The sequence below is a fragment of the Melanaphis sacchari genome, unplaced genomic scaffold (genome assembly GCF_002803265.2).
Source record: "Melanaphis sacchari strain LSU unplaced genomic scaffold, SCAv2.0 Contig118_pilon_pilon, whole genome shotgun sequence".
Lineage (NCBI taxonomy): Eukaryota > Metazoa > Arthropoda > Insecta > Hemiptera > Aphididae > Melanaphis > Melanaphis sacchari.
In genome coordinates this window covers 12,037-39,412 of record NW_020270462.1, presented here as the reverse complement: position 1 = coordinate 39,412, position 27,376 = coordinate 12,037, and the positions used below count along the sequence as shown (strand labels likewise).

The 27,376-nt window shown below is 26.2% G+C and overlaps 1 protein-coding gene across 1 annotated transcript; it reads right to left on the bottom strand.

Moving 5' to 3' along the window:
* Window positions 1–4,148: 4,148 nt before the first annotated feature.
* On the bottom strand, window positions 4,149–21,642 carry LOC112604028. Its single transcript, XM_025352883.1, is given in 24 exon segments — window positions 4,149–4,380; window positions 4,490–4,551; window positions 4,643–4,843; window positions 6,335–6,491; window positions 6,944–7,111; window positions 7,179–7,312; window positions 7,381–7,548; window positions 7,804–8,019; window positions 8,134–8,344; window positions 8,470–8,657; window positions 9,903–10,059; window positions 10,731–10,898; window positions 10,972–11,105; window positions 11,164–11,331; window positions 11,550–11,765; window positions 13,073–13,283; window positions 13,445–13,632; window positions 14,079–14,238; window positions 15,393–15,560; window positions 15,637–15,770; window positions 15,835–16,005; window positions 17,681–17,826; window positions 18,576–18,636; window positions 21,322–21,642. Coding segments are annotated over 22 exon segments (3,555 nt in total). The 5' UTR covers window positions 21,368–21,642; the 3' UTR covers window positions 4,149–4,380; window positions 4,490–4,551; window positions 4,643–4,658.
* Window positions 21,643–27,376: the final 5,734 nt, after the last annotated feature.

Below are 27,376 nucleotides of genomic sequence, written 5' to 3'. Positions count from 1 at the left end.
CTTAAAAATATTTTGCCGTAAGTTAAAAATAATATATTATAATATATATTAAAAACTGATAATATCTGTAGAGAATTAATTATTTTTTAATTCCTCAAGAAAGTAATATGTAAAAGACCTTTAAAACTAATGCGATTTCACGACAATGAACACATACTATTGGGTCTTTTAAGTTGCTATATGATGCTAAAATGTGTTTATGCTGATAGCACAATAAATTCACGTCTGATCTAACTTATCAGAATTCGTAAAACATTTTTATAAAAAGCGCTAGAACCTCAAGGTCTTGCAAAAATACCACAAAGAGTAGGAAATATAACCAGTCGAAAAAAACCGGCTTCGAATTTTCTACATATTTAATAATAAGTCTCAACTATAATGTCTTGTTGTACGGTATATAATTATTGACAACAACAAACGGGTAGAAACCGATTGCTAACAATTTAACTTTTTTTATTTTTTTTTATTTTAAAATTTGATAAACACAATCTGTACAACGTAGCACAATAAGTATATGTGATATTGTAATAGCAACATGAATATTTTGAATTAAAAAATCGCTCATTGGTAACTAATTCGCTGGGAATTAACGATATCTAGAGTCTAGAACTCCGTTGTTTTTTTTTTTTTTTATTATTATTTATAACAAGTCACGGCACCAGTTTCTTGTAATACGACGCTTGGGATTTCCCGGTATAGTTTGAGTGTAGAGGCTCTTTATCAATGGATTTTGGTGGGTTTGTAGACGACTATGAATTTAACTTTTTGAGAACACGACTGCATATATTTGCTGTATAACAATAGAAACCCGTAAAATAACACGATTGCCTATGCGACGTTGCTAAATTTATAAATATACAAAAAGTTCATCATGTATACATAATATATATTTTAATGATCTACAATTTAAAAGTAAATTTAAAAATATATAAGAAAAAATCTTAACCTATAATATAAAATAAAAACCATTGTAACAATAATTTATAATTATAATAATATTGAATAAATTGAATAAAATATATAATGCTATAAAAAAAAAAATTGTTGTTTGAATATTACTTATTTGTATATTTTATTTTGTAAATAGAGCCAATTTTAGATAATTACATTATAATATTTTTGAAAATGGAATCGACAAACAATAATATTTCTATCAGGAAACACCGTTTTTGCAATCTCGTGAACAGTATCTTCAAAATGTACATGCAATTGTTTATATTTAGCATTTCAGATGAATGTTTTGAGCTTAATTCAATTAAATACATCCATATTTGAAAATAAATATCTTTGCATTTATCAATTTAAAAAAAAATAAACCAAAGGTAAATAATAACCGTTTTTTTAAACTGTGTATCTTAAAAAGTTGCATAAAATACTTGGGCGCATATTCAAAAGTACCACCTACAAATACTTCTTCATACTGTAATAGTATGTTAATATTTTCTTCGTTGTGATACAAATGAATTGCAAATCGTCTGGCATGTGAAAACATTTTTCATTTTTGAATTTGATACCACCATTTTCTTCCATTTTTTTAAACTAAAGTATAGCACAGGTCAATGAATCTGAGAAAAGAGGATCATATTTTCTTCTTTTATCATACATCTTTTATATTCGAATGCGGTACTTCATAATCTGTCGCTATCAGCTCAGATCTTGTTTTTTTATGGTCTAATTGAAGTTGAGTCATCTGCTTTACGTTTAAAATTTTCTCGTAAAATTTGGTGTTCGATTTTCTCCATTGTATTTAAAATATGACTGTGCTCACCCAACATTTATAATACTTTTAAACGGAACAGTATGTTAAATTTAAATTTTTACTTGTATAATATGTATTCTATTACCTATGATCTATGGGGGTTCCTCGGGGATCTCATTCAGATTCTCTTCTTTTTAATATATATATTAATGATATTAGTGATATAAATTCTAATATACTGCTTTTTGCTGATGATGCTCAACTTTTCTGTATTGTAAAAACTCCACTTGAAAATAAATTACTTCAGTATGATCTTGATAACATAAGTAATTTGGTATGATAAAAAAAAAAAAATTGTACTTGAACGTTTCAAAATATAAAATTATTACTTTCACTAGAAAACGTGTGTCTTTATTAAACAAATACTTTTTAAACGATATTTAATAAGATCGAGTCATTGTCGTTAAAGCAAATCTTTAATGTGTGTTGTTTATATCTTGACTCTTTTCTTTCTTTCACTCAATGACCATTGACCATTTAATATCCATATTCAAAGTAGAGCATCCTCATTGCTAGGCTTTATAATGTGAGACTGTCACAATGTTGATAATCCTATGGTCCTCAAATTCCTTTACTGCGCCTTTGTTAAATCAGTTCTTATCTCTTGATTATAATTCTATAATTTGTCTCATCCTTATACATTTGATCATATTCATTTATTTGAGGCAATTTAAAATTGTTTTTTGAGACTTATAACCATTTAATGTAATATTCTACGTTTGGCTCAAACTTCATTTGAAATTTTATAATTATATTTAAACCTCGATAGTCTTAGAGAGAGAAGGGTAAAACATGAATTAGTTTTATATAGTATAAATTATTAAATGGCTTTATTTACTGTCCAGATCTATTGTCAAATTTATCTTTTATAGTTCTTGGCCATACGACTTGACAGACTGATACTTTTAATTTTTATGTGCGATTTCAGCATACTTAATATGGTAAAGCACCCCTTTAGTTAGATCCATGCAACATGTAAATAATTTTAATATCTATATTTATTTATCTTAATAAGTTTCGTAGTTTTTGGTTTACTTATAAAATTCACACTTTTTTTTTACATTAAAGTTACAGTGATCTATTAATTAATATAATACGTCACTTACCAATGAAATCAACTTTAATAAATGATGGAAAAATTGATTTTTTTTTCAAGAACAGAATTAGTATCATTATTGCTTTTTTTTCATGATTTATTTTACATTAAAATTATTCTAATAGAAAAAAATCATATTATAATTATGTTTCAAGCAAATACGATTTGTAATAACGCAAAATAAAAAAATTTAAATTAAATTAAAAAACTATTATTAAAATAAAATTAATAGGAAAGTAAAATAAGAATGTAAAAGCACGAGTACGGCAAACACAAGGGACGTAAGCCTTGAACGAAAGCCGACATCTGCGAGACTCTTCTCTATACTTATAACTCGGTTATAAGTGCCGGAGAATATAGTTAATTATCAAATATGAGTGTTGATTTATTGAAATTTACGTTATTACTTTTCTCCTGAGCGTCGAAAGACTCTCGAGATCATGATTCGAGAATATGATCATGTACACCGTGGTAATAAAATATTAATAATTAAATAATAGAATCTATTATAGATAATATGACGGACATGCACCTTATCTTATTCACAACTGTATTTGATTTGTACAGATAACTTAATAAAGTTAAAAGAAAAAAGTTATAGAGTATAGACATTCAAATCCAAATAAGTAAAATACTGATGTACTTATACGTATCTTCGTTAAAGTGAAAAGACCCATTTTTTGTTCGGAGCATCCAATGTGTTCAAATTGGCTAATGCTCATGCACTGGATTGTTTGGCGAGTGGATTATGCATTTGATTATTTGGTGGGTGCTCGTGCACTGGTGAGAGGAGACGACCTGGTCAAACCGGTCAGAGTCGCAAGCGGCCCCATCAAAGGTCTCCGCGCTTTCTAAAGGAATTGGCGTTTTTCTTGGCGATAGAGACCCTTATTGGGCCATTCCTTGTATTTGGCGGCACACGAAATAGATCACATGCGTTGCGTCACATTGTCACACCTACGTATGAGTTCCTACACGTGACCAAATAATGTAAATCGTTTCTTTCATCAGTGATTAATGATTAATGGTGTTTATTGGGTGCGAAAACTTGTACGTTATTTATTTGGCTGCATGTTACTTGCGTCCCATAAGATTGTTGATAATAATTTACAATATCACAACAGGTAAGTTGCGTCCCAAACGCTCGGACGCAACTTACCTATGCTATTTATTGACGGCTTATTTGTGTCCTAAACGATAATTTTGGTTAGGTAACAACAATTTTGTGATAAAATTCTAAATAATTATATCTAATATATATATTATATCTAAATCATCTAATATTGCTCCAGTTCAACCAAAAAAAATGCTGATGTGATGTGATCTTTTAAGACAGATGCCAAGCTTCATCGGAAGCATTAGTCATTTGTTTTTTAACTGTTCTAATAAAATTGCATAAAAGTGTGTTGTTTTAATGTGCCATTTTTGTGTAATTTATTTTGCATGTTAACGTATTTAAATGTTTGGCTACTACTGACTAATATTTATGATGTCACCAAAAAAATACGTTCAAAAAATTGATCTCCTGGAAAGAAAGCAGTTAGTAAGTGCATGGAAAATATAAAACTTAAAAAAACGTAAGTATGACATTTTAATTATTAATAATCCGTCTAATAACTTATTTCAGTACCTACCTTCGTTAGATACTTGCAAGTATAGAATAGTATAGAGATTTGGGATCAGGACATTATTGTCACTTGTGGACAAATATTTACATAAAAATAAAAACAATTAATACAAATATTGATTTTGATTATAATTAGAACAAATTAATTATTTATCATTACTATAATCTTATTGGACTTAGTTATGTTTGTTATATAATCCACGAATCCACTGAACATGACGCTTGATATCGGTAAAAGCTGCGATTGAATTATTTGAGTATGCTTCCTTAAGACTCAATACGCCGGTTAAATAATAAGACTTAGAGTGTAAAAATGCTAAGCCTGAACCGCTATCTCCCTTGCCCAAATTTCGTCCTGAAACTAAAGATATTTTATATGTAAGACATAAATGCACTATGCACTGATAAGAGGAGACGACTTTGTCAAGTCGGCAAGAGTCGCAGACCGCTCAATCGAAGGTCTCTGCGTTTTCCAAAAAAATTGGCTTTCTCCTAGGCAACAGAGACCCTCATTGGGTCATATCTTATCTTTGGCTGCACACAAAATAGATCACACGTGTTGCGCCAGTTGTCACAACTATGTGTGAGATCCTACGTGACCAAATAACATAGATCGTTCCTTTCATCAGTGATTAATTATGTTTATAAGGTTTTTTAACGATTATTTGCGTGCGACATCTTGACGTTATTTATTTTATTGAATAGTTAAATAAAAACAATATTAAAATTATGATTTGTGAGCATATCATTACAGTACGATCAATATTAGTGATTGAATTAATAAAAAATAACACAAATTACCAATGATATTTGTGTCAATACCTGTCTAAAATAGTATACTACACGGATTTCGTACAAAATCTATTTCTTAATCAGAAATCAATAGTTTGTTATTAATTTAATTTGATTACAATAATATTATTAAATATTATTGAAGAGTCTTTTGGCTTTTAGGAGTATAATAAATAGTTTTAGGTTTATTCGTTTTTATGAATTTATTAAACATTATATTATATTTAACTCTTTTAAGTTAAATACAGAACATTTGAAGTAAAAATTTAGCAAATTAAACTAAAGATTATTAGCTCTAATAATTTTAGCTTTATTAAACTACAATAATTCTTCATTGTACATATTTTGATAAAAACTTGTGTAGAGGATCATAATAATTAAATCAATATCTACAATATACTTTTTAATAATTCAAATACCAAGACTGAATAGACTAAAAACTTCAAAATTTCCTTATGGAATATAGAATATCATCTCTAATATCTCTAAGTCTACACATAATAAAATACAAATCCTTGAATAATCCGATTTTTAAAGTATTTCAGACTTTTTAAATATTGAACAATGTATGTGATTGAATTTAATTAAATACACTTACTTCTAATTCTGATTAAAAAATAGATGACTTTAAAACACGAAATTTTAATATAATAATTATGTAACATATTATTAACGTGACTAAAATAAAATTTAAAATTTATATTTTAAACTTTTTTAATAATTTTATTAAAGTTATGGGAAGACTCAAATTATAAACGTTAATTACCAATTGAATTAAATCGAAAAATATCTATGTTTCTAAAAATGACTACCTAAGTTAAAAATGTTTGAAGTAACTTAAGGTAGTTATTAGCTTTAATTATAGACTATTAAATAGATAAGTAGAAATATTATTTATGAAATGTGATAACTTAGACAATGTACAATGTTTAGTAAAACATCAAATTTAAAAAAGTATCTGAACACATAATATTTAATAAAAACTAATTTATGAGGTTACTCAAAGGCTGAAAAAAAATAAAAATAATTTCATGAAATTTATAATTAAATATTTTATTACCCGTTGCAAAACCAGCACAAAACTTATCATCAGTCACTAAAAATTGAAATCCATTGGTAAAAATTTTTCTACAAGAATTACGGTCTATATATGGTAATGAAGTTTCTAATAAAGTGGGACTTAATGTACCGTTTTCCGTAATTCCCCAGCCAACAATCTGTAAAAATAAAAAACAAATTTATAATATACGATAAGGGTATAATATTAATTTCTTTTTTGTAGGCGATGGTGTATTTAATTTGTTGAATTATATACAAAGCTTAAAGTTTATTTTTATTCTTGAGACCAATCTTTTATGAAATTAAAATAAGGTTAAAATGTCGATATAGTAAGTACTCTCGTCGAGGGAAATTGACAAGAAAACCTACACAGACGACATATTTCTTTGTATAAAATTAAAATTATTTAACAGTGTTTAAATTAAAAAAGAATTATAAAACCCAATTTCTAGACAACTGAATATTACTTTTTTAAAAATTGTAAACTTCTCAAAGCATAATTGTAAAGAAATAATGAAAAGGACAACTTTATATATAAATCTCCACTTGTAAAAATTTCACAGATTTACAAAATTATATTATAAATAAAACTCTAGAACACAACATTTACCTTTCCTTCAACTTCGTTCGGTACATTGTATATACCATTCCAATCGATACAAATAGGTGCAACAACATAACTAAAAGAAATTATTTTCGATAACACAATAACAGCTATATCATGAGCATAGTATCCTTCTTTCCCAAAATAATCTTCATTTATATAAATAAATGTCACCTACAATTTTTTTTAAATTTTTATTTAACAGCAATCATAAATTTATACTTTTAAATTAATAATGTACATTCATTATTTGAGTAAATTCGTAGTCAACTACTGTGAAATTTCTATCATATTTTCCAATAGCGACCTTATATGCTTCATTGTTTATTGTAATGTTATTAGATAATATTCCTTTGTACCAAAAACAATGTGCGGCTAAAAATATAAATAAAAAAATATCAATAATAACTAATTCCTCTTTAAATACATTATACAGTTTTTACCAGAAATGACTAAATTTGAAGAAATTATTGATCCTCCACATTTTAATTCATAGTTTTTATTCTCATTGTTTAATAGATATATTCCAACATTCCAAGGTGCTGTTCCAACAGATGCATTCTTGCCGTTAGCTATCAATAAATGGATATTAGTATATTCTCTACCACAATCTAAAACAAAATTTGAATATTTTATAGACTATAATAATTAATTAATTAAATAATTATGGGCATGATGAAATATATGTTGAAGGTTTAAAATGCATAACATATAACTCATCTAATCAAAAGTATCTACCCTCACAATTTATTTATTTTTTTTTAAACTTTAAAATTTATAGTAAAATTATAGTATTTGGATAATGTTGAAACTTAGTAAAATATATATTCATTAGATACAAAGTTTCCTGATAAAAATACATTTACATGGATGGCATTTATATAGTTGATTATTCCACATTCCATTAGGCTGACAAAGTAATTGAAATGTAGTATTTTCTAATCCAATTGATGCAATATATGATGGTTTGCAGGATGGTATGGCTATTGTATTGGGTATCGATGGATTTGAACAATTAGAAAACTTACCATTTAGAGTACATTCAATATCTAAACTATCTGATAATAAAGGTGGGCACATTTCTAGAAACATAACGAATTATTATAGTATTATAAAAGTAAATCAAACATTATAATTAAAATACTTAAAAGTGTAAATATTTCAGCTTATTGACTATATAATATAATATAACTTACTAATACATAATTTCTCAGAAGTCAATAGCCACTTTCCATTTGCCTGACAAACTCTAGAACTTTTGGAAGAAACCTTATGATATCCAACATCACAGTTTTCAATTACAGTACGATACAGAATAACTAATGTCCCATCAGCTAAAATTTTATCTGAGCCTTCATAAGAATATATTACTCCTTCAACGGTTGGTAGAACGCAATATTTTATATCCTAAAAAAATTTAAACAAATATTTTATATATTTTCAAAAAATATGTCATTTTTGAAGCAAAAGTAGCCATGAACAAAATTAAGTCAACAATAAATTTGTACGTGTATAGAAACAAACATACGAACATTGTTCAAATATTTGTTGTACAGTTTACGAATCCAATGAACATGATGCTGAATATCTATAAAAACTATAACTTCATCCTTTGTAGTTATATCTTTCACATTCACAATTCCAGTTAAATAATACCTGTTAAAGTGTTCAAAGGTTAAGCCGGCACCACTATTGCCCATACCAATTACTTGTCTTGAACCTAAAGATAATTTTTATATAAGTCACAAGTAAAAGAAAAAACTTATGGCTATTATTGTGGTTAATTGTTACAATGTTAATTTGCATTATTAATTTTAGAGAATGTACGACTTAATTTAAGCTTATGAGATACAAAATGCAAAGGCAATATTAAACTTTGAAAGTATAATAATTAATGATGCAAAGTATCATGCAAAAACAAAGATCGGGCGTAAAACGATAAACGTATACTATCGTACCTCAAGTAAAAGAAACTATCATTTATAATAAAAATGCATTTTTATTTTGAATTTTACATTAAAAATTGCATATGAGTTTGGGATTGTTATGTTTATGATCAGCTCATATGGAAATAAATCATGTGATTATTCATCATGCGATGAAATTGATACACAATAATAATAATAAGCATCTCTATCTTTTATTAAAGTTGATAATATTTGTTTATATTCTTATTCAGAAAAGTATTTTTGATTTTACTTTGAATTTAAATATTACATGTAAAAATTGAAATGAGTATCTATTTTTATTATATTTTATACAAATTATAATATTTGTTAACAGTTTTATTAAGATCTATAGAGTATCAATTTAATATATTATAATTTTGATGATATTTACATAATATATAAAGATTTGTGTAAGTATATAAAATAAATGAGATTCCATTAATTAATTGAGATAATAAAAATTAATAAATTATTTGTTTAAAAAAACTACCTGAGAGTAACTATTTAATATTAAGAAGTGGATATTAATAAATATGATAAGGTATTCCTTTACTTGTGATATTCATAAACCGAGTGATCACAACTTCAGATAATTTAAAATATTTCCGGTTTACGAACTTTTAATTTCAGGTAGTGTCTCCTATACCTATTAGTTATAATAATAATTAAATAAAAAACTTTAAGAGGCATATAAAAATATCATAGGCTAACAAAAAGTCTTCATCAAAAATATTTATCGTAGAGAATGATTTATAATTAAATGAAAATTTACAACAAACATTACAGTGCCTAGCTTTATGATGACAATGTTCCCTTAAAATCTATAGTACATCAGAGCAGAAAATTCCTTTTATTTTTTAAACGGCAAGTATATTTGGGGCACGAGTTAGAATAACCAAATTTGTTTAAGTTTTTTTTCGCTGTAATATTAATTATACACTTAATTAAAGAAATTTTATTAAAAAAAAAACTACATAGACTTTATGGTGTCTATTAACAACTAAATATTTTCTTACCCAATGCAAAACTTGCACAAAACTTATCAAAAGTTATAAAATGTTCAAATCCATTGGTATACATATATCTACAGGATTTACGGTCCATATATGATAATGAAGTTTCTAATAAAATGGGATTATATTTACGGTTTTCCATTAATTCCCAACCAACAATCTGTAAAAGTAAAAACCAAATTTATTATATACAATAAGAGTTTAATATAAATTTCTTTTTTGTAGGTATTCGTGTCTTTAATTTGTTATTCACATACAAAATAATTTAATATATTTAATATACAATGATTAAAGTTTTTTTTTTAATTTTTGAGAATGATCTTTTATGAAATCAAAATAAGATTATGTAATTTAATAATTCAATTACAAAATTATTCTTTTTAAGATTTGATATTAAAAATATCAACATTTTTAAACAATACAGTAGAGTATCTCATTGAATTTCCATTACATACAAATTAACAATATTTAATTATTGTAAGATATAGGTTATCTATAATTAAATCACAATATAAAATTTAATTAATGCATGTAATTATGCCAACATAAGTACTCTCGTCAAAAGAAATTGACTTACAAACCTGCACAAACGAGATAATTTTTGTAAAAAATATTACAAATTTTAAATTACAATAAAGCAAAAACGAATTGCAAAGCGCAATTTATAAATAAAATAAGTTTTTCAAAAATTGTAAGTTTCTTATGGCGTAATTTTAAAGGAATTAATGAAGAAGACAATACATATTATATCTTGCCACTTTGTACAAATTCCACAGATTTATGAAAATTACATTTTATTTATAAATTATAACTTAAGAACACAAAATTTACCTTTCCTTCAACTTCATTCGGTACATTATATTTACCGTTCCAATCGATACAAATAGGTGCAACAAAATTACTAAAAGAAATTATGTTTGATAACACAATAACAGCTATATCATGAGTATAGAAACCGGCAGCTCCAGTATAATCTTCATTTAAATAAATAGTTTCTACCTATACATTTTTTTTTTTTATTACTATTTCACAACTATTATAGATTTATACTTTTAAATTAATAATAGTTTACATTCATTATTTGAGTAAATTCATTGTCAACTACTGTTAAATTTATATCATATTTTCCAATGGCAACTTTATATGATTCATCGTATATTGTTATTTTCTTAGATAATATTCCTTTGTACCAAAAACATTGAGCGGCTAAAAATGTTATTTAAAAAATATTTATTCCTTTTTAAATATATTATACAGTTTTTACCAGAAATGATTAAATTTGGAGCAATTATTGATCCTCCACATATTAGATCATAATTTCTATTCTTTTTGTTTAATCGATATATTCCAACATTCCAAGGTGCTGTTCCCACAAGTGCTTTCTCATCATTAGCAATCATGGTTTGGCTATAAACATATACTTTTCCACAATCTAAAACAATATTTAAATAAATAACTGTATGATAAAATATTGATGGTTTAAAAATGTACATCATTTGACTTATCTGATCAATAGTACATACTTTTACATTTTTTTTGTTTTTCTTAAACTTTAAAATTTATAGTAAAATAATAGAATTTGGATAATGTTATAGTCTAGTAAATTATTCATATTTTAGCTAATATGTTTTGTGATAAAAATACAATTACATGGATTGCATTTATACAGCCGATTATTCCACCTTCCATTAAATTGACAAAATAATTCAAATGGAGTATTTTCTAGTCCAATTGGTTCAAAATATGTTGGTTTGCAGGATGGTATGGCTATTGTATTGGGTATCGATGGATTTGAACATTTAGAAAACTTACCATTTAGAGTACATTCAATATCTAAACTATCTGATAATAGAGGCGGGCACATTTCTAAAAACATAACAAATTATTAGTAGGTATTATGAATTATTTTAAATTATCAAACAAAATCAAACGTTGGATTTTTAGTATTCAAAAATATAATTATCAGCATATTAATTTAAATATATATCTTACTAATGGATTTACGTCAATTCATCGTACGTCAAATGATGGCGGTCAATTCATCGCATGTTAGTTTATCGTGGTCGCAATTAATCGCACGTCAATTTATCGCTAAATTTTATCAAATAAAAATAATTATTAATCATAATTATTTAAATAATCACAAAAAATCAAAAAAAAAAAAAAAAACATATATCACAATAAATATTGTTTGTCGTTTACATTATATACATTATTAACAAAATTTACAATGACAATTGAAAATTATAAGCAACACAATGATATACTGAACATCGTGAATTGTATACAATTGATGATATAATCATGGAACACTAAAAAATGTAACACCACAAAACCAACTGTCGCATCGTGATACAAAACTCAAGAAACATGTTGTTGAAAAAATTAAAATTTGTTTAGTATTAATATCACTATTATATTGTAAAAAGAGTAAAAAGATATTTCCATTTATGGTTTTTGTAATTTCGTCAAATATGATAACATTTAAGAAGGTTGGGTCGTTGGGCAACTATAACTTTTGCTTACGTAAACGTTGAATAATACGTTTTAGTCTATTTATACTAATTATCTAAGTGCCCAGACGATTCAGAAGGGATATAACTATAAGTGCTGAACCAATTACCGATTGTGTACTCATATCACTGTTGTTATTGGCTACAACTTTTAGATTATTAAGGGGTTTTTTTTTTTTTTTTTTTACCTCAACGTCTGATAAACTCGAGACGTGATTATTTTCAGTTTTTTAATATTTCTCTTTAAGTGAAGCCATCCGTGACATTTATTTTTATTATATTGATTACATTTCTATTAAGGTTTTGTATCATTTTCTTTTTCTTTTAAAAAATATATAGACATCGTAGCAAAACATACCTCTACCTTTCTCAGTTTTTAGCATTTGAAAAGCTATAATTGAATAATTGTATTAACAAACAAACAATGATAAATGAGCGTATTCGATAAATACATGACGGTTAAAATGACGATTTCACGATTGTCATTAGACTGAAGCTAGTATTGATAGAGTTCAGAAATTATAAAATACGATAACACGCGATATAAATTATTGGCGAAAGATTAACTTATAATGCGATAAATTGACGTCGTGATAAAATGACCGCGGTGAATTGACGCATGATGCATTTAGCTGCGATGAATTGACGTAGCACCCTTACTAATTCATAATTTCTCGGAAGTCGAGAACCATTTTCCGTGTCTCAGACAAACTCTATAACTCTTGGAGTAAATCTTATGATATCCAACATCACAGTTCTCAATTACAGTACGATACCGAAGAACTAATTCCCAATCATCTAATTTTTCATTTGAATTTTCATAAGTATATAATACTCCTTCAACAGTTGGTAAAACGCAAACTTGTATAGCCTATAAAATATTTGAATGTTTAAAAATGTAATTAAATATTTTATATATTAAAAAAAAAAAAAAAAAAAAAAAAAAAATGTTATTTTTGAAGCAAAAATATTCATAAACAAAATCAAGTCGGCATAACAATAATATACGTAAATAAAAACAAATATACGAACATTATTCAAATATTTGTTGTACAGTTTAAGAATCCATTTAACATTATGCTGAATGTCTATAAAAATTTTAACTGAATCATTTGTATTTGGATTCTTCATACTCAGTATTCCAGTTAAATAATATAATTTAGAGTGTACAAAGGCTAAGCCGGCACCGATATTCTGCACACCCCTTTCAACTCTGGAATCTAAAGATAATTTTTATAAAAGACATAAGTGAAAAAAATTGCTCATGACTATTATTATAGTTAATTTGTACAATTTAAATTTACATTATTAATTCCAGAGATTGTACAAATACTACATTATAAGATTATGTGATACCACATAACAGTGGCTTTATGAAACTTTGAAAGTATAATAATTTTTTAAGTTTTCTTGACGTACATCATCTAAACTTAGGTATATAAAAATAAATTTTTGAAAATTTGTTAATCAGAGCAGTAAACTACTTTTTTTTTTTTTAATGGCAAGTTCACATTTGGCATACAAATTAGTATAACCAAATTTTTAAATTTTTTTTGTCTTTAATATTAATTATACAATATAAATTAGCTTAAATAATAATAATAATAATAATAATAATAAAAACATAGATTTCGTGGTATCTATTAACAATTAAATATTTTCTTACCCAATGCAGAACCAGCACAAAACTTATCATTAGTCAAGTAATATTGATATCCTTCGGTAAACATATTTTCACAAGAAATGCGGTCGATATAATATGGTAATGAACTTTCTAATAAAATGGGACCTAATGTATCGTTTTCCGTATTTCCCCAGCCAACAATCTGTAAAAGTTTAAATAGATTTATAATATACAATAAGAGTTTATTATTAATTTATTTTTGTAGGTGGCGGTGTCTTTAATTAGTTAAATTACATATTATAATGCTTAAAATTTTTTTTAATTTTTGAGATTTGTCATTTATGAAATCAAAATAAGATAATGTAATATAATAATTTAATTACAAGATAATTATTTTTAAGTTTTGTTTTTCAAAATATCAACATTTATAAATAATACAGTAGAGCAGCGTTTCTCCAAGTGTGTGTCGTCAGTCAATTTTTGATGGGCCACGAACAATTTTTTGAATTATACAGATTCCAAGATATGTATGTTAAATTAATATTAAATATGTTATTGTTATATTGTTATTAAATATACTTATATTAGTATAGTAATGTAGTACCAAAAATTACGTGGGTATTAAATAATGATTTGTCGTATATTTATTTATTTCGACGGGTATTAATATGCAGAATTTCGCGTTAAAATACAATTAAGTGGCAGCTCGACAAAGACGACTATCAGTCGTTGTTGATTCAATATTAGAACTAAGTTATATTATCGCCAGTTAGTTGTTATTTAATTAACCGTTTTGTTAAAAAAAATTAAAATTATAATATATTATTATTATATTGTTTTTTAATTATTAAAATTTTTTTTTATTTAAATACTTTTTGAAAAGTGAAACCATGTGGGTCGCGAAAGATTTTTCGGGAAAAATTTAGGTCACGGAACTAAAAAGATTGAGAACCACTGCAGTAGAGTATTTCACGGTATTTCCGTTTCATACGAATTCACAATAGTCAATTATGGTAGGAATAAAAATTATCTAAAATCAAATTACAAATTTAAAATTCAATTGATTTATGTAAGTACGAGTATGTCAACACAAGTACTTTCGTCGAAAGAAATTGACTTACAAACCTACACAAACGAGATATTTTTTGTATCAAATATTAACACCATTTAACATTGTTTAAATTACAATAAAATAAAAATATAATTGTAAAGCCCAATTTCATAGCGTAATTGTGAAGAAATGTATGAGCAAAATAACTTTATATTATAACGTATATATTGCCTGTTTGTATAAATATCACAGATTTAAAAATTATATTTTATTTATAAATTATAATTCTTGAACACAAAATTTACCTTTCCCTCAGCTCCATTCGGTACATTGTATGAACCATTCCAATCGATACAGATGGGTGCAACAAAATTATTAAAAGTAATTATTTTTGATAGCACAATAACAGCTATATCATGAGTATAGAAACCGTGAACTCCAGTATAATCTTCATTTAAATAAATAGTTTCCACCTATAATTTTTTTTATTATTATTATTATTATTTCACAACTATATCATAAATGTATACTTTCAAATTAATAACTTACATTTATTATTTGTGTAAAATTATTATCAACTACTGTAAAATTGCTATCATATTTTCCAATGGCCACTTTATATGTTTCATTGTATATTGTTATTATATTAGATGACATTTCTTCGTACCAAAAACAATGAGCGGCTATAAACGCAATTTAAACATTTTTTATTCCTTTTTAAATGCATTATACTGTTATTTTTTTTACCAGAAACAACTAAATTTGGAGCAATTATTGATCCTCCACAAATTAATTCATAATTTGTACTCTCTTCATTTAATACATATATTCCAACATTCCATGGCGCTGTTCCAATTAGTGTTTTTTTACCATCGATGGACGATACTGGTTGGTCAGTGATATGTATTCTACCGCATTCTAATATAATTTTTGATTATATTTTAGATAAGAGTAAGTAAAGTAAGTATCTATAATATAAATTATAAAGCACAATTTTGAAGATTATAAAATGTATATTAAACGATTATACACTTAACCTAACTTAATTTTTTTTTTCAATTGCAACTATTTTAATACAAACAATACCAGTATATAGATACTCAAGTAGACGATCGACCGTATGTTATCTTTGGACCACGATGTCTTAGTCGATCGTTAACTACCTACGTACCGCAAAAACCTCGTGAACTAGCTGAAATTCCGTCAAGTTGACTTACACGCGTAAATTTTACGTTGCTGTCATCAAGTACCTATTTATTCATATTCATTATTCAATACCACCTACATGCAAGTATTTCTCTTATCCATAACCCAGGGGTTTTATCTATTTCGGACGTCCCGGGACGCCGATCCACGCTAAAAAAGAATGACAGTCATATCTAGTGACAGTTTCTTAGTTATACCTCTGCTAAATAGCGTTAAAGACAATCATATTTTTATTAATTAGTAAAATAAATATAAATCTAACATTAATGTATATTTGATAAATATCCTATTGCATGGACTCCGTGCATTCGTATAGTTCGCGGTCAATTAGATAGAGAAGGAATTAAAGTGAAAGTACTAATTGATTGTGGGATATAGTTTATTAAATAGTCAAACTATATTATAATTTAGTGATGGATACATTTGAATAGATATAAAAAAAACGATAATAAATTGACTTAAATTATAAAAATATAAATCTTTTTAAGTTTAATGGTATTTAAAATATTTTGTGTTAAATTTAACGATAAAAATAAAATTGAAATTGTTAACACCGATGTAGTTGAACACAACATTTAGAATTAATAAAAATAAAAAAAAAAAATTAAAATTAAAACCAATTATGATCATCAATATTCGAATAAGATTTTTGATTTTACATGGTTGTTTTAGCGATGTGGTCTGTTGTTATTACTTGTAGTAGAAATGAGCCCAACTCTTTACGATTATGTATAGAACTCTTTTACTATTATGATTTTATGTATTCTATCTATCCAAACATAATGCATAATCGTAGTTGTTGTTTATATATTAAAAATTTGTAAAATAACTTTCTTTCGTGAAATTATTCTTTATCTTAAATAAAGTTTCATAAACGTAACTGAGATTATTATTTTCAGTAGGTACCCAACTCTTAGGAAACAGGTTATCGATACCAAGGTTTTAATTTATAATTTTTACTTTTATTGTATTACACTTCTATATACCTACTTGTTTATTTTAATTGTCTATACTATTGATTTTATTTCAATAGTTTTAATTATTAGAAGAAGAATATTGGATTATATTTAATATTGTTATAATAGTTTATAAAATAAAATTAATTGAATAATGCAGTTAATATAAACACACACTTTTTTACATTAATTTATTAACACTTAATTTTCTAAAAGACAAACCTACGTAATTGTATATGTTGATCATCTTAAATCCAAATTTTTATGATACAAACAAAAATATTTAATCGTAGTAATATTTAAGAAAATAATATAGTAAAATAAAAATACAGACTATAGACTACTATATTCGTAAAAAAAAATAAAATAAAATCTCATAAAATACATCTTTAATATATAATACTAACAGTCATAAAAATATTGTTGTGTACCTGACGTTTTATTTATTTCATACTCATATTGACCACATAACTCTTCGTTTTCGTCTGAACCATCTGAGCAATCTCTTTGACCGTCACAAACTGACGACCATAAGATACACAGTCCATTTGAACAACAAAACGTATTCTCAGTAGTTCTGTAATAATATTTTATAAAATTTGCAACAAATAATTGTTTAATATAATTTAAGTCTACAATTATTTTAAACTGTGAATGGAACAAAAATTATATTAACAAATCATTTTTTTTTTTTTAAGCCAATCAAATTCTAAAAGAATCTGCAATTTAAATATCAACAGCAGTAGCTAATTAGATATTTCCAATGGAATATAAATAATATGATTTAATTAACATGCTTAACAATTAACTATTAGGTAAATTTAGTTTTAAGAAATAATGGTCATTATAAGTCATCAGTTATCTGTAAGGAATATTGTGATTCATATAGAATCTACATTTATTATATATTTTTAAAATTATTTTTCTTTAAAAATAGTAAAATTTGTTTAAAAAACGATTGATTACAATATTATAATGTTAACTGGATTAGAGATTATTTAGTAAACAAATATTTGACTTAATAATCAAAATTATTTTTTACACACGAAAAAGTAAAATAAAATAAAGCTTAGTTCTTCCTAACTTTAAAGAGACTTCATCCAGTGATTTTTTCATAAGTATTTTATGAAATCCTTGTGGTATTTAGAAATTCATGAGGTATTGTATTAAATATTAAGTCTACCTAATGCATAAATATAGCTCATAATTCTGTTATTGATTGATGAGGATTATTAATAATATGAAGCTATAGGATTCTAACCTCTAGTTTTTTTGCAATTTAGAACAAAATAATGTTTATCAGTCATTAGTACAAAAGTTACCTACTTTAAGCCAGACAATTCAGCTTGTCGTTTTTCTAGTTTTTTGTCACACATAGTTTCTGTTCCTGAAATATAAATTTATTCTTAAACATTAAATAGTTAAGCAACTATTAGATTAATACTATTATACATAAATAAAATCAACATTTGTTGTTTAAAATTATATAAAATAATACCATATATTGTATATTTATGTGTGATACAAGATAAGTGCCGTTGTGTTATTTCAGTTATAAATAGCGTGTAGTGTGCTAAAATGTTGAATGGCCATTATGACTTTAATAAAAAGTTTGCGAAATTCACTTTTCTTAAAAATTGCTTTTCATTTACATTATTATTTATGTACAATAATGCATTATATGCATAGTCATAGACACAAATTTAGATACGATACTAAAATATACAATATTAATTCAAGCATAAAATGTAATCGAAAAGAGTAAAATATTAAATGGTATTGAAGTATTTATTAATTCTAATTGATAGATGGTTGTTTTATTTTTAGAATTTTTAGTTTAAAAATTAATATTAATTAGTAAATAAATAGTGCCATCTTAAGTAAGACATCGCCTCAATTACGGAAACTCATAGCAAACCAAATTCCAAATTCTGTTTTTCAAGTTTGAAGTATACAGAGCAGACCCTCTCAATGAATCTGCTCATATAGATTCTGTTATTATCATATCCTCCAAAATCCACTACTTGCCAACCCTACTTCTTCAAATAAAGTTAAATTTTTAATTAAAAAACTAAAATTTAAGTACGTTACGCCAGAACCTCTTTTTAAAAATATGGAAATTTTCATTATTCTATCATTAAGTACGTCATTTGTACGAATTTTTATGACCAAAGGGGCTAAATTATATCAAAAACCCTTCGGGAGGTTGGTGTGGATCACACCAGTTCACCTCCTGCTTGAGAAATATAAAATTTTTTTTTCAAATTTTTTGCACTATTTGTACAAGCAATATGAAAATTTGTACGCTATTGTTTTTGTGAGGATCACAATAAACCTTTCGTTAAAAGGGAGGGGTGATATAAAAAAAAACTAAAAACTCAACAAAGAAGCTAAAGCTATATAAATCATAAAATCAAATATATATGATATAATAATATGTTTAATTTATTAACCAATGACAAACTAACTTAGGTGCAGTTAAGGTACTAATAAGGAAAAAATGTGGCCATAAATGAAAAATATATGCCAAAGAGTGTATATATTTTCTAAAGAGCTTATATATTTTCCAAAATGTAGATATATTTCTCAAAGAGTTTATACATTTTCTAAAGAGCTTATATATTTCCTAAAAAGTATATATATCCCAAAGATTTATAATCTCAAAGAGTGTATATGTTACGGTGAAAGAAAAAAATTGGTGAATGAAATCTTTCTCTGGTATATTTACCAAAATGATTTTATTATGTTAGTAAATGATGTAAAAACCAAGTTTTAAACTCAAATGTACATCTTTCACCGGCCATTAACGTTATTTACCAAAACCTCAAATATTATAGGTACTGATTGTTTTACTTTAGGTACTATTTATAAAAATGGTTCATTGTTTTTGGGAAATTCATTTTTTTATTTTAGGTATATCTTTATTTAACTTAAAATATCTTGTCACCTCTCTTATTACTGTTGATAATTTTGTCGATTGCTGCTTTTAATTTATTCTAGTTCTCCATACCGCTAGAGCTAGGATTTTGATGACTTTTGCATTTTTTTTTCTTAAGTGCTATACCTATCTAACCAAAACTAAATCTGTTTTGGTTTTTATAAATATTACGTTAATTTTATGTGATTTTTTAAGCTTTTTTAAATATGCTTTGTATAGTTAATCCCAATTACCTACTACAGTCCATTGATATTGAAAAAGTAATATAATCAATTGTCTACTCAAATTTGAATATATTTGTTTAATTTACTTCTTAGATCAAATTTTTACCTACTTTGTATGATATGAAAAATAAATAAATAATAATTAATAATAATTTTTGCATTTTTGTGTATTTTTTAGGTCATTAAAATCCTAGCTTTATGAATTATGACCATATCTAATTAAACAGAACTACAACGGTATAATGTAGGTAATTTAACTTTTATTATATTTAGTTTACGAGTAACACATATTATTACAAATAATTATACAACTCGCTAGAATATGGGTGTAGATACTAGATACTAACTAACTAACTACCTAATAGATTATCTCAAATAATTACTTGGTATATCGACGTTATTGCTATAGTATATGGGATAAAGTAATATGTAATATTAACAATATTATAATTCACTATTCAGTAAAAATATTAGTAAGTCAATAACAATTATAATGCATATAGAAATTTAAATTTTAAAGTTCTAGCCTAAGACTCCTAGATTCATTTACAATAATAAAATTGGGAATTTGAGGAGTCAAAGAGGATTCTTTAAAGATCATCGATTGATATGGCTACTGCATAATAGAACATCAGTATGTCAATTAAATTTTGTTTTAAACTGTAAATGTTACGTTTATTCGTGTACGTTGAAAAACGATAGCTCAATGTAATATTATGACAGATAGTTATTTTCAAAACGATACTGGTACATCTAAGTATTTATAACTTTTCACTATCTATAGATAGGTTATTGTATACTAGCTTTTACTTTTATTTAATATTATATATTAATGTAATATCATAATAAATTTAATAATACGATTTTCTTTTTTTATTATTGTTATATTTTTAACATAGATATTACTTACCGAAAATTAAACATGAATATATCAACCAGGAATATGTCTCCTTCATGACTAATAAAGAGCTAAAATTTAGGTATTTTTAAATATTAACAGACAGTTTTAATACATTAGCTATCGACGTTTTTAAATACTAAATAATATTTTAAGTTAAAAAAATATATGATATGATAAACACTGACAATATCTGCAGACAATAAATTATTTTTTAATTCCTCAAGAAAGTAATACGTAAAAGAACTTAAAAATAATACAATTTCACAACAATGAACGCATATTATTGGGCCTTTTAAATTACTATATGATGCTAAAACGTGTTGATGCTGACAGCGCAATAAATTCACGACTAATCCAGTAATCTATAACCTATCTGAACTCGTAAAATATATTTTATAATGAGCGCTAGCATCTCAAGGTCTTGCAATTTTCAAATATTGTATCACGAATAATACGAAATATAACCAGTTGAATAAACCGGCTTCAACTTATCTACATATTTAATAATAAGTCTTGACTATAATGTCTTGTTGTACAGTATATGATTATCAATAACAATAACTACTGAAGTATGTAACAGCGAGGATGTGGCCAATTTCCAAACCCCAAACTAGAAGAATAGAAACGGAGACGCCACACGGCACACGGCACACATAAGGAAGCTCTCACCGTTGCATGCTCAAATGTACCGGAACCAGCCTCACATTTTTGTATAATATTTAGAACTAATTTATATTAATTAAATAAACCAAGTATTTTAAATTAAAATTGACTTAAACAATCATTTAAAAGTTAAAACCCACAACTTTTGAGTAACAGAGAGTAGGCATACTACTACCAACTATAAAATATATTCTTATAATTTACTAAAAGACAAACAACGTATATATGTGGTAGGTAACTGATAACGAATATTTGATTAAGTGAGCAATGGGTAAATTAGTTTTAAATTGTCTGAATAAGTCCTTCTATTACTGCAGCTAATGCATTTTTAAGCTAAATGGAATTTATACTTATACATTACAAGTACACTTTGATTATTCTGATTATATTGGTGCCTGGTACATAAATATAATTAACATAACTTCAGTAAAATAAAAAGGTTTGTAAGTTATTTAATTACATCTTGATACTTTAATTTTTATAACTTATTAATCATAATACAATATTCATATTTCATAAAATAAACAATAAAAAAAGGAATGAAAGTATAGGTAACCTCTCTAAAAACCTAACATACGGGTTTCAACTCAGATTCTATGGGTGGAAGTGCCAGCATTTCCATTAGACAATTAAATTGTAAATGACCTCAAAACTATTAAGGTACAAAATGTTTGATGTACAAAGAAGAACAAAGAAAGTAAAAACGATTGATGTAGGTTTAAAAAGGAACGTATGATAGTTCTCAATCCTCATACACAAAAAAAACCCTGTAAAACTGAGACACGCAAAATAAAAACAGTATAACAAGCGATAACTACCATAGGCGTGCGCACGAATAGGGCTGATTGGGCTTTAGCTCCACCTAAGCTTTTTTTTTTTAAACGTGAATGGGTAAGTAAGTACATGGTACCTAAGAAAATAATAAGGCGTTATTGTTGTAGAAAATTGATAACAAAATAAATCAAATTCATAGATATTAACACGATTAAAGATAAACTTGTCACCCATAGGCATAACTTTTTTCTTGTGTGATCATAATAGGGGGGGGGGGTTAGATTGAATTAAGTCATACTTGACTCAGAAGTCTGAGCACGCCTATGATCACTACCTATATCAACACATACGGAAATAATGCAGTTTATGAGATTTTCAAGTAACAAAAATTGGCAAAGTACGTCAATATCACAATTCACGTACCGGGAAACCTCCGGCATATATATCACCTCGTTTGATCAAGTCACTTCATCTTCATATTATTTTTGTAAAAAAGTTTTTTAAACTTCAGTAGAAAACCGATGAATTTATTGAAAATAAATACTATTCATTGTTGAACTATCTAGAGTTTTAAAAGCGTCTTATTTCTATGACTAAGAATAACTATTAAGATTATCATACTTAAATAAAATTGAACTATAGAACACTCAACTATACTTACGAAAGTAAATTAGTATTAGTTGTTATAACTATTATAATATAACAAGAAATAACTGAATTCATCAATATAATAAATAATTAATAATTATAATAACTAAGGCTCGGAAGTTGTAGCCAATGTGTGACGGCTATCCCTAAACAAAAGTCTGCAGGTCACGTAGTTTATGATAATGATTCGTTGGCTGATGATGTGTGGTTTATGATATCGGTTCAAGTGATAAAATTTAATATTTTAACAAAAAATATAATTTTTAGATAATTGAAACTTATTACCACTACGTAAATTATTATTAGCACAATAAAATTTCAAAATATTTAGATTGATTTTAAGTTATTTTTACGACAAACATTTATTCACACTGATCTACGGTTCATCGGTAATAAATTATATGTTGATAACATTATATATTTAAGTAAGTCCATAAAATATTATAATGCTATATTAAATATTAATAATAAAGTTAATAAAATATATAAATTATATACACGATCATAATAGTATAACCTATATAACTGCAGCAAAAATATTAAAGAATTTTGGGTTACTCGTTTTTAATATAATTTATCAATTACAATTTACAGACTGCGTGCACTGCAGTCTTCAATTTACCAAATCTTTACGATATGTAAGGGTACATTACGTTGATACTTAATGGTGGGAACATTTTGCAATCTCAAAAGCCAACAATTTATGTTCAAATATTTATATATATATATAATAGATAGATATAGGTTTAAGTGTATAGGTATAATAATAATCATATGTTATGTATATATATTTTTATATAATATTATATACGTTGTAAGTATGTAACAATAGTACAAATTATCACACGCAAACACACCGTAATCATTTTGGTTATGCCGTTTTTGCCGCCGTGTCCTTCCGCCACGCAATAAAAATACTACTCGGGTAAAAGAATATAATATGTCTTCCTATTTCTATTTTTTATTGGATGTTCTTCAACCCTATACATGCAGTACAATTATATGACCGTTATTATTTCATCCGATGGGCTTGGAAAAAAAATAAAATAAAAACAGGGTAAAATTATGTATAAGGGACTAATCCGTGTCCGAATTGTCGCCGCCGCCACCGTATTTTATTACGGCAATTATTATACATTTTTTTTTTTTAAACATCTAAAGGTAATTGTACCCGAGTTAAGTACATAACATGCGCAATGCAAAGAGGTCGGGAGACGATCTCGTTAACCCTTTGCCACCGGTTTTTATAACCTATATATATCCGTGTACATGTATATGAACCGCTGGCGCTGTGGCAGTGACACCGCTGCTATATATCATATATATTATAACTATATAAAGTCTTCAGTACGTATTATATATATACGAATGTACCTCCGTATAGATACATGTCATTTATTATATAATAAAGACTGCGCAGATCCTCGAAATGATCAGGTGTGCGTTTCTCTCGCGTATAGGCATCTCCACTCAACATATAATATACTTCTATATGTCTACCCCGTTTATATAGCCCGGAGCGGAGCAGTTGCTTAGCCCGTTCATCCCTTATTATCTTTATTGTTGTTATGCGCGCTCACACCCAATTAAAATACCACCGATATTATATACTATATTTATATATTATACTGTGTTTACAATTGTGCAGTCGTTGGACGAATTAAATGAATGGTTTGCCACCGAAATAGGGTTGTCAGTACTCGGTGCAATTATATAATACACGTATAGTTGCAATTAATTGTCGATATACCTCTACCTATAATGTGTATAATATATCTGATAGAAATTATGCGAGCTCACATATTATTTTATGTGTTAAATAATAAATAGTATAGATGTTATACAGATTTGAGATATATCTATAACCTTTCTTTTTTTTTATCGATAAATAACAATTTATCTTTAGATTGAAATTTAAAAAATATACTGTAAAAATACGTGTCAAGCCGCAGCTGAAAGTATTACAAAAACCGTATTTTCAGGTCAAATAAGATTTCAACTGCATATGTAATTTAAAATCTAATAATCTGGAATCTCGGATTAAACTATTAAATAATATCTAATGTCTTACGGTAATTTCGAAATACTTTTTCTTAAATATATTATCAGTCATAACCCATAGATATACCTACATAATAAGTATCCATCCTATGAATACAAGTTTTTTAGTCGATGAACTTTCAAAAATCATGATAAAAATTCCACCAAAATTTATCCATCCTTACTATAACTCTTTTATTCTTAAATGATGACAGAATCCTTAGGTTCTTGAGCCTAACCTTTTGAGGTATCTGCCACGTTTGAAACAATTATAGATAAAAAATATTATTTGCACATAAGTATGAAAAATTATACACAATAATATAGAAATAATTAATTATTAAAATAAATATATAGGTACTCGAATATATATCTTTTGTAGAAATTAAATCGTCTATGTCTATATTACAATTAAAAGTTGTTGTAAAAAAGACGAATTTAGTATTCGTTATCATTAGCGCATGATAATAATCTTTATTATCGTACAATACTCATTAATAAAAAGGTAAACAGTAAACAGAAAATTATAAAATGTTGTCTGTAGTACACGATATTTGAAACTCTAAAATTGTTTTACATAATATTTTCAAGTTAAAAATTCAATAAAAATTAAAAACGTACATAAATTAGGATCCAACTTTTTTTCAGTACTGAAATGATCAAAAATTTGAATGCGGAAGCCTGCAGGTATCTCATCAAAACATTTATCATATTAATCTGTTTCACTATATTAAAGCATTCACCGCATGTCGTCTAAAAATAAATTTGTTAAAAAACGTGTTATTATGAAAATCTAATTAAATTTCTTACTCTATACTGAGGTTATGTTACTGATTATAACGGTCTTCTTCGCAAGTATTTCATATTTATTGTACTACTTTTTATAAGTAAACGAATTTTACTAGTTTTTAAACAGATTATAGTTTATAATATACTTTATATACCTACTTTTATTAATATAATTTATAGTTGGCTATAGGAAGCTCAGTTATATTATTGTGTATTAATATAAATACAAAACATGGTCCTCATTATGCCAACTACTAGTTCTTCGTAATAATTCAAAATGTATAAGAATCATTATTTTTTCACTAATGTTTCAAGGTAAATATTATTTTGGCATATTAATTATTAAAGGGGCTAGAACAATACATAATTTTTCATGTGTTTAAATCAATACGCGGAAGGAAAATAAACATACTCTCACCAGCTTAACTTTAATTTTGTTAACTATATATTTTGTTCGTACACTCTTTTTCTGAGTTTGTTCAGAAATTAATTTAAATAAATTGACTGTATAAAATAAAAACCAAATAAATATACATTAATTTATTTCGAAAAATTAAATTAACTGACTATAGTACTATACATTATACTAAACTAACTAGGTACTGAAAATAAAATCACAAATTCAAACAAACCTAGATAAATGCCATCGAAATAAATGTTTTTCGATATTAATATTGATCGACCGAAACAATGCGAATTTTAATTTACCCTTTAGACTTTGTCGCTGTTCATATTAAATTTGTATCACATAATAATATTGTAAGGAACTTAGGACCAGAGCAGTTATTTTTCTACCCGGCTTATTCTTATTGCTAAAACTGTAGTTTAACGTCATGATGCCGTATATCGTTGTGAGTATCAACGATACACATTATATTGTAGGCAGGAATACACAGCTTGCGTGACACATCATGTCATTGGCTCACAATTACTATTATATACGGCCCGTTGGATCACACTGGGAAATTACACGGTCGGCGGGCCGGTCTCTTTGATGACCGACGGTAATAGATTACATCGGACAATTACACATTGCACGCATGCCCCACACGGGCACACGCACGTATACATACATTTATATATATTATATGTGTGTGTGTGTGTGTGAATGTATAGCTGTACGAACTGTACTTAGACACTCACAAAAATA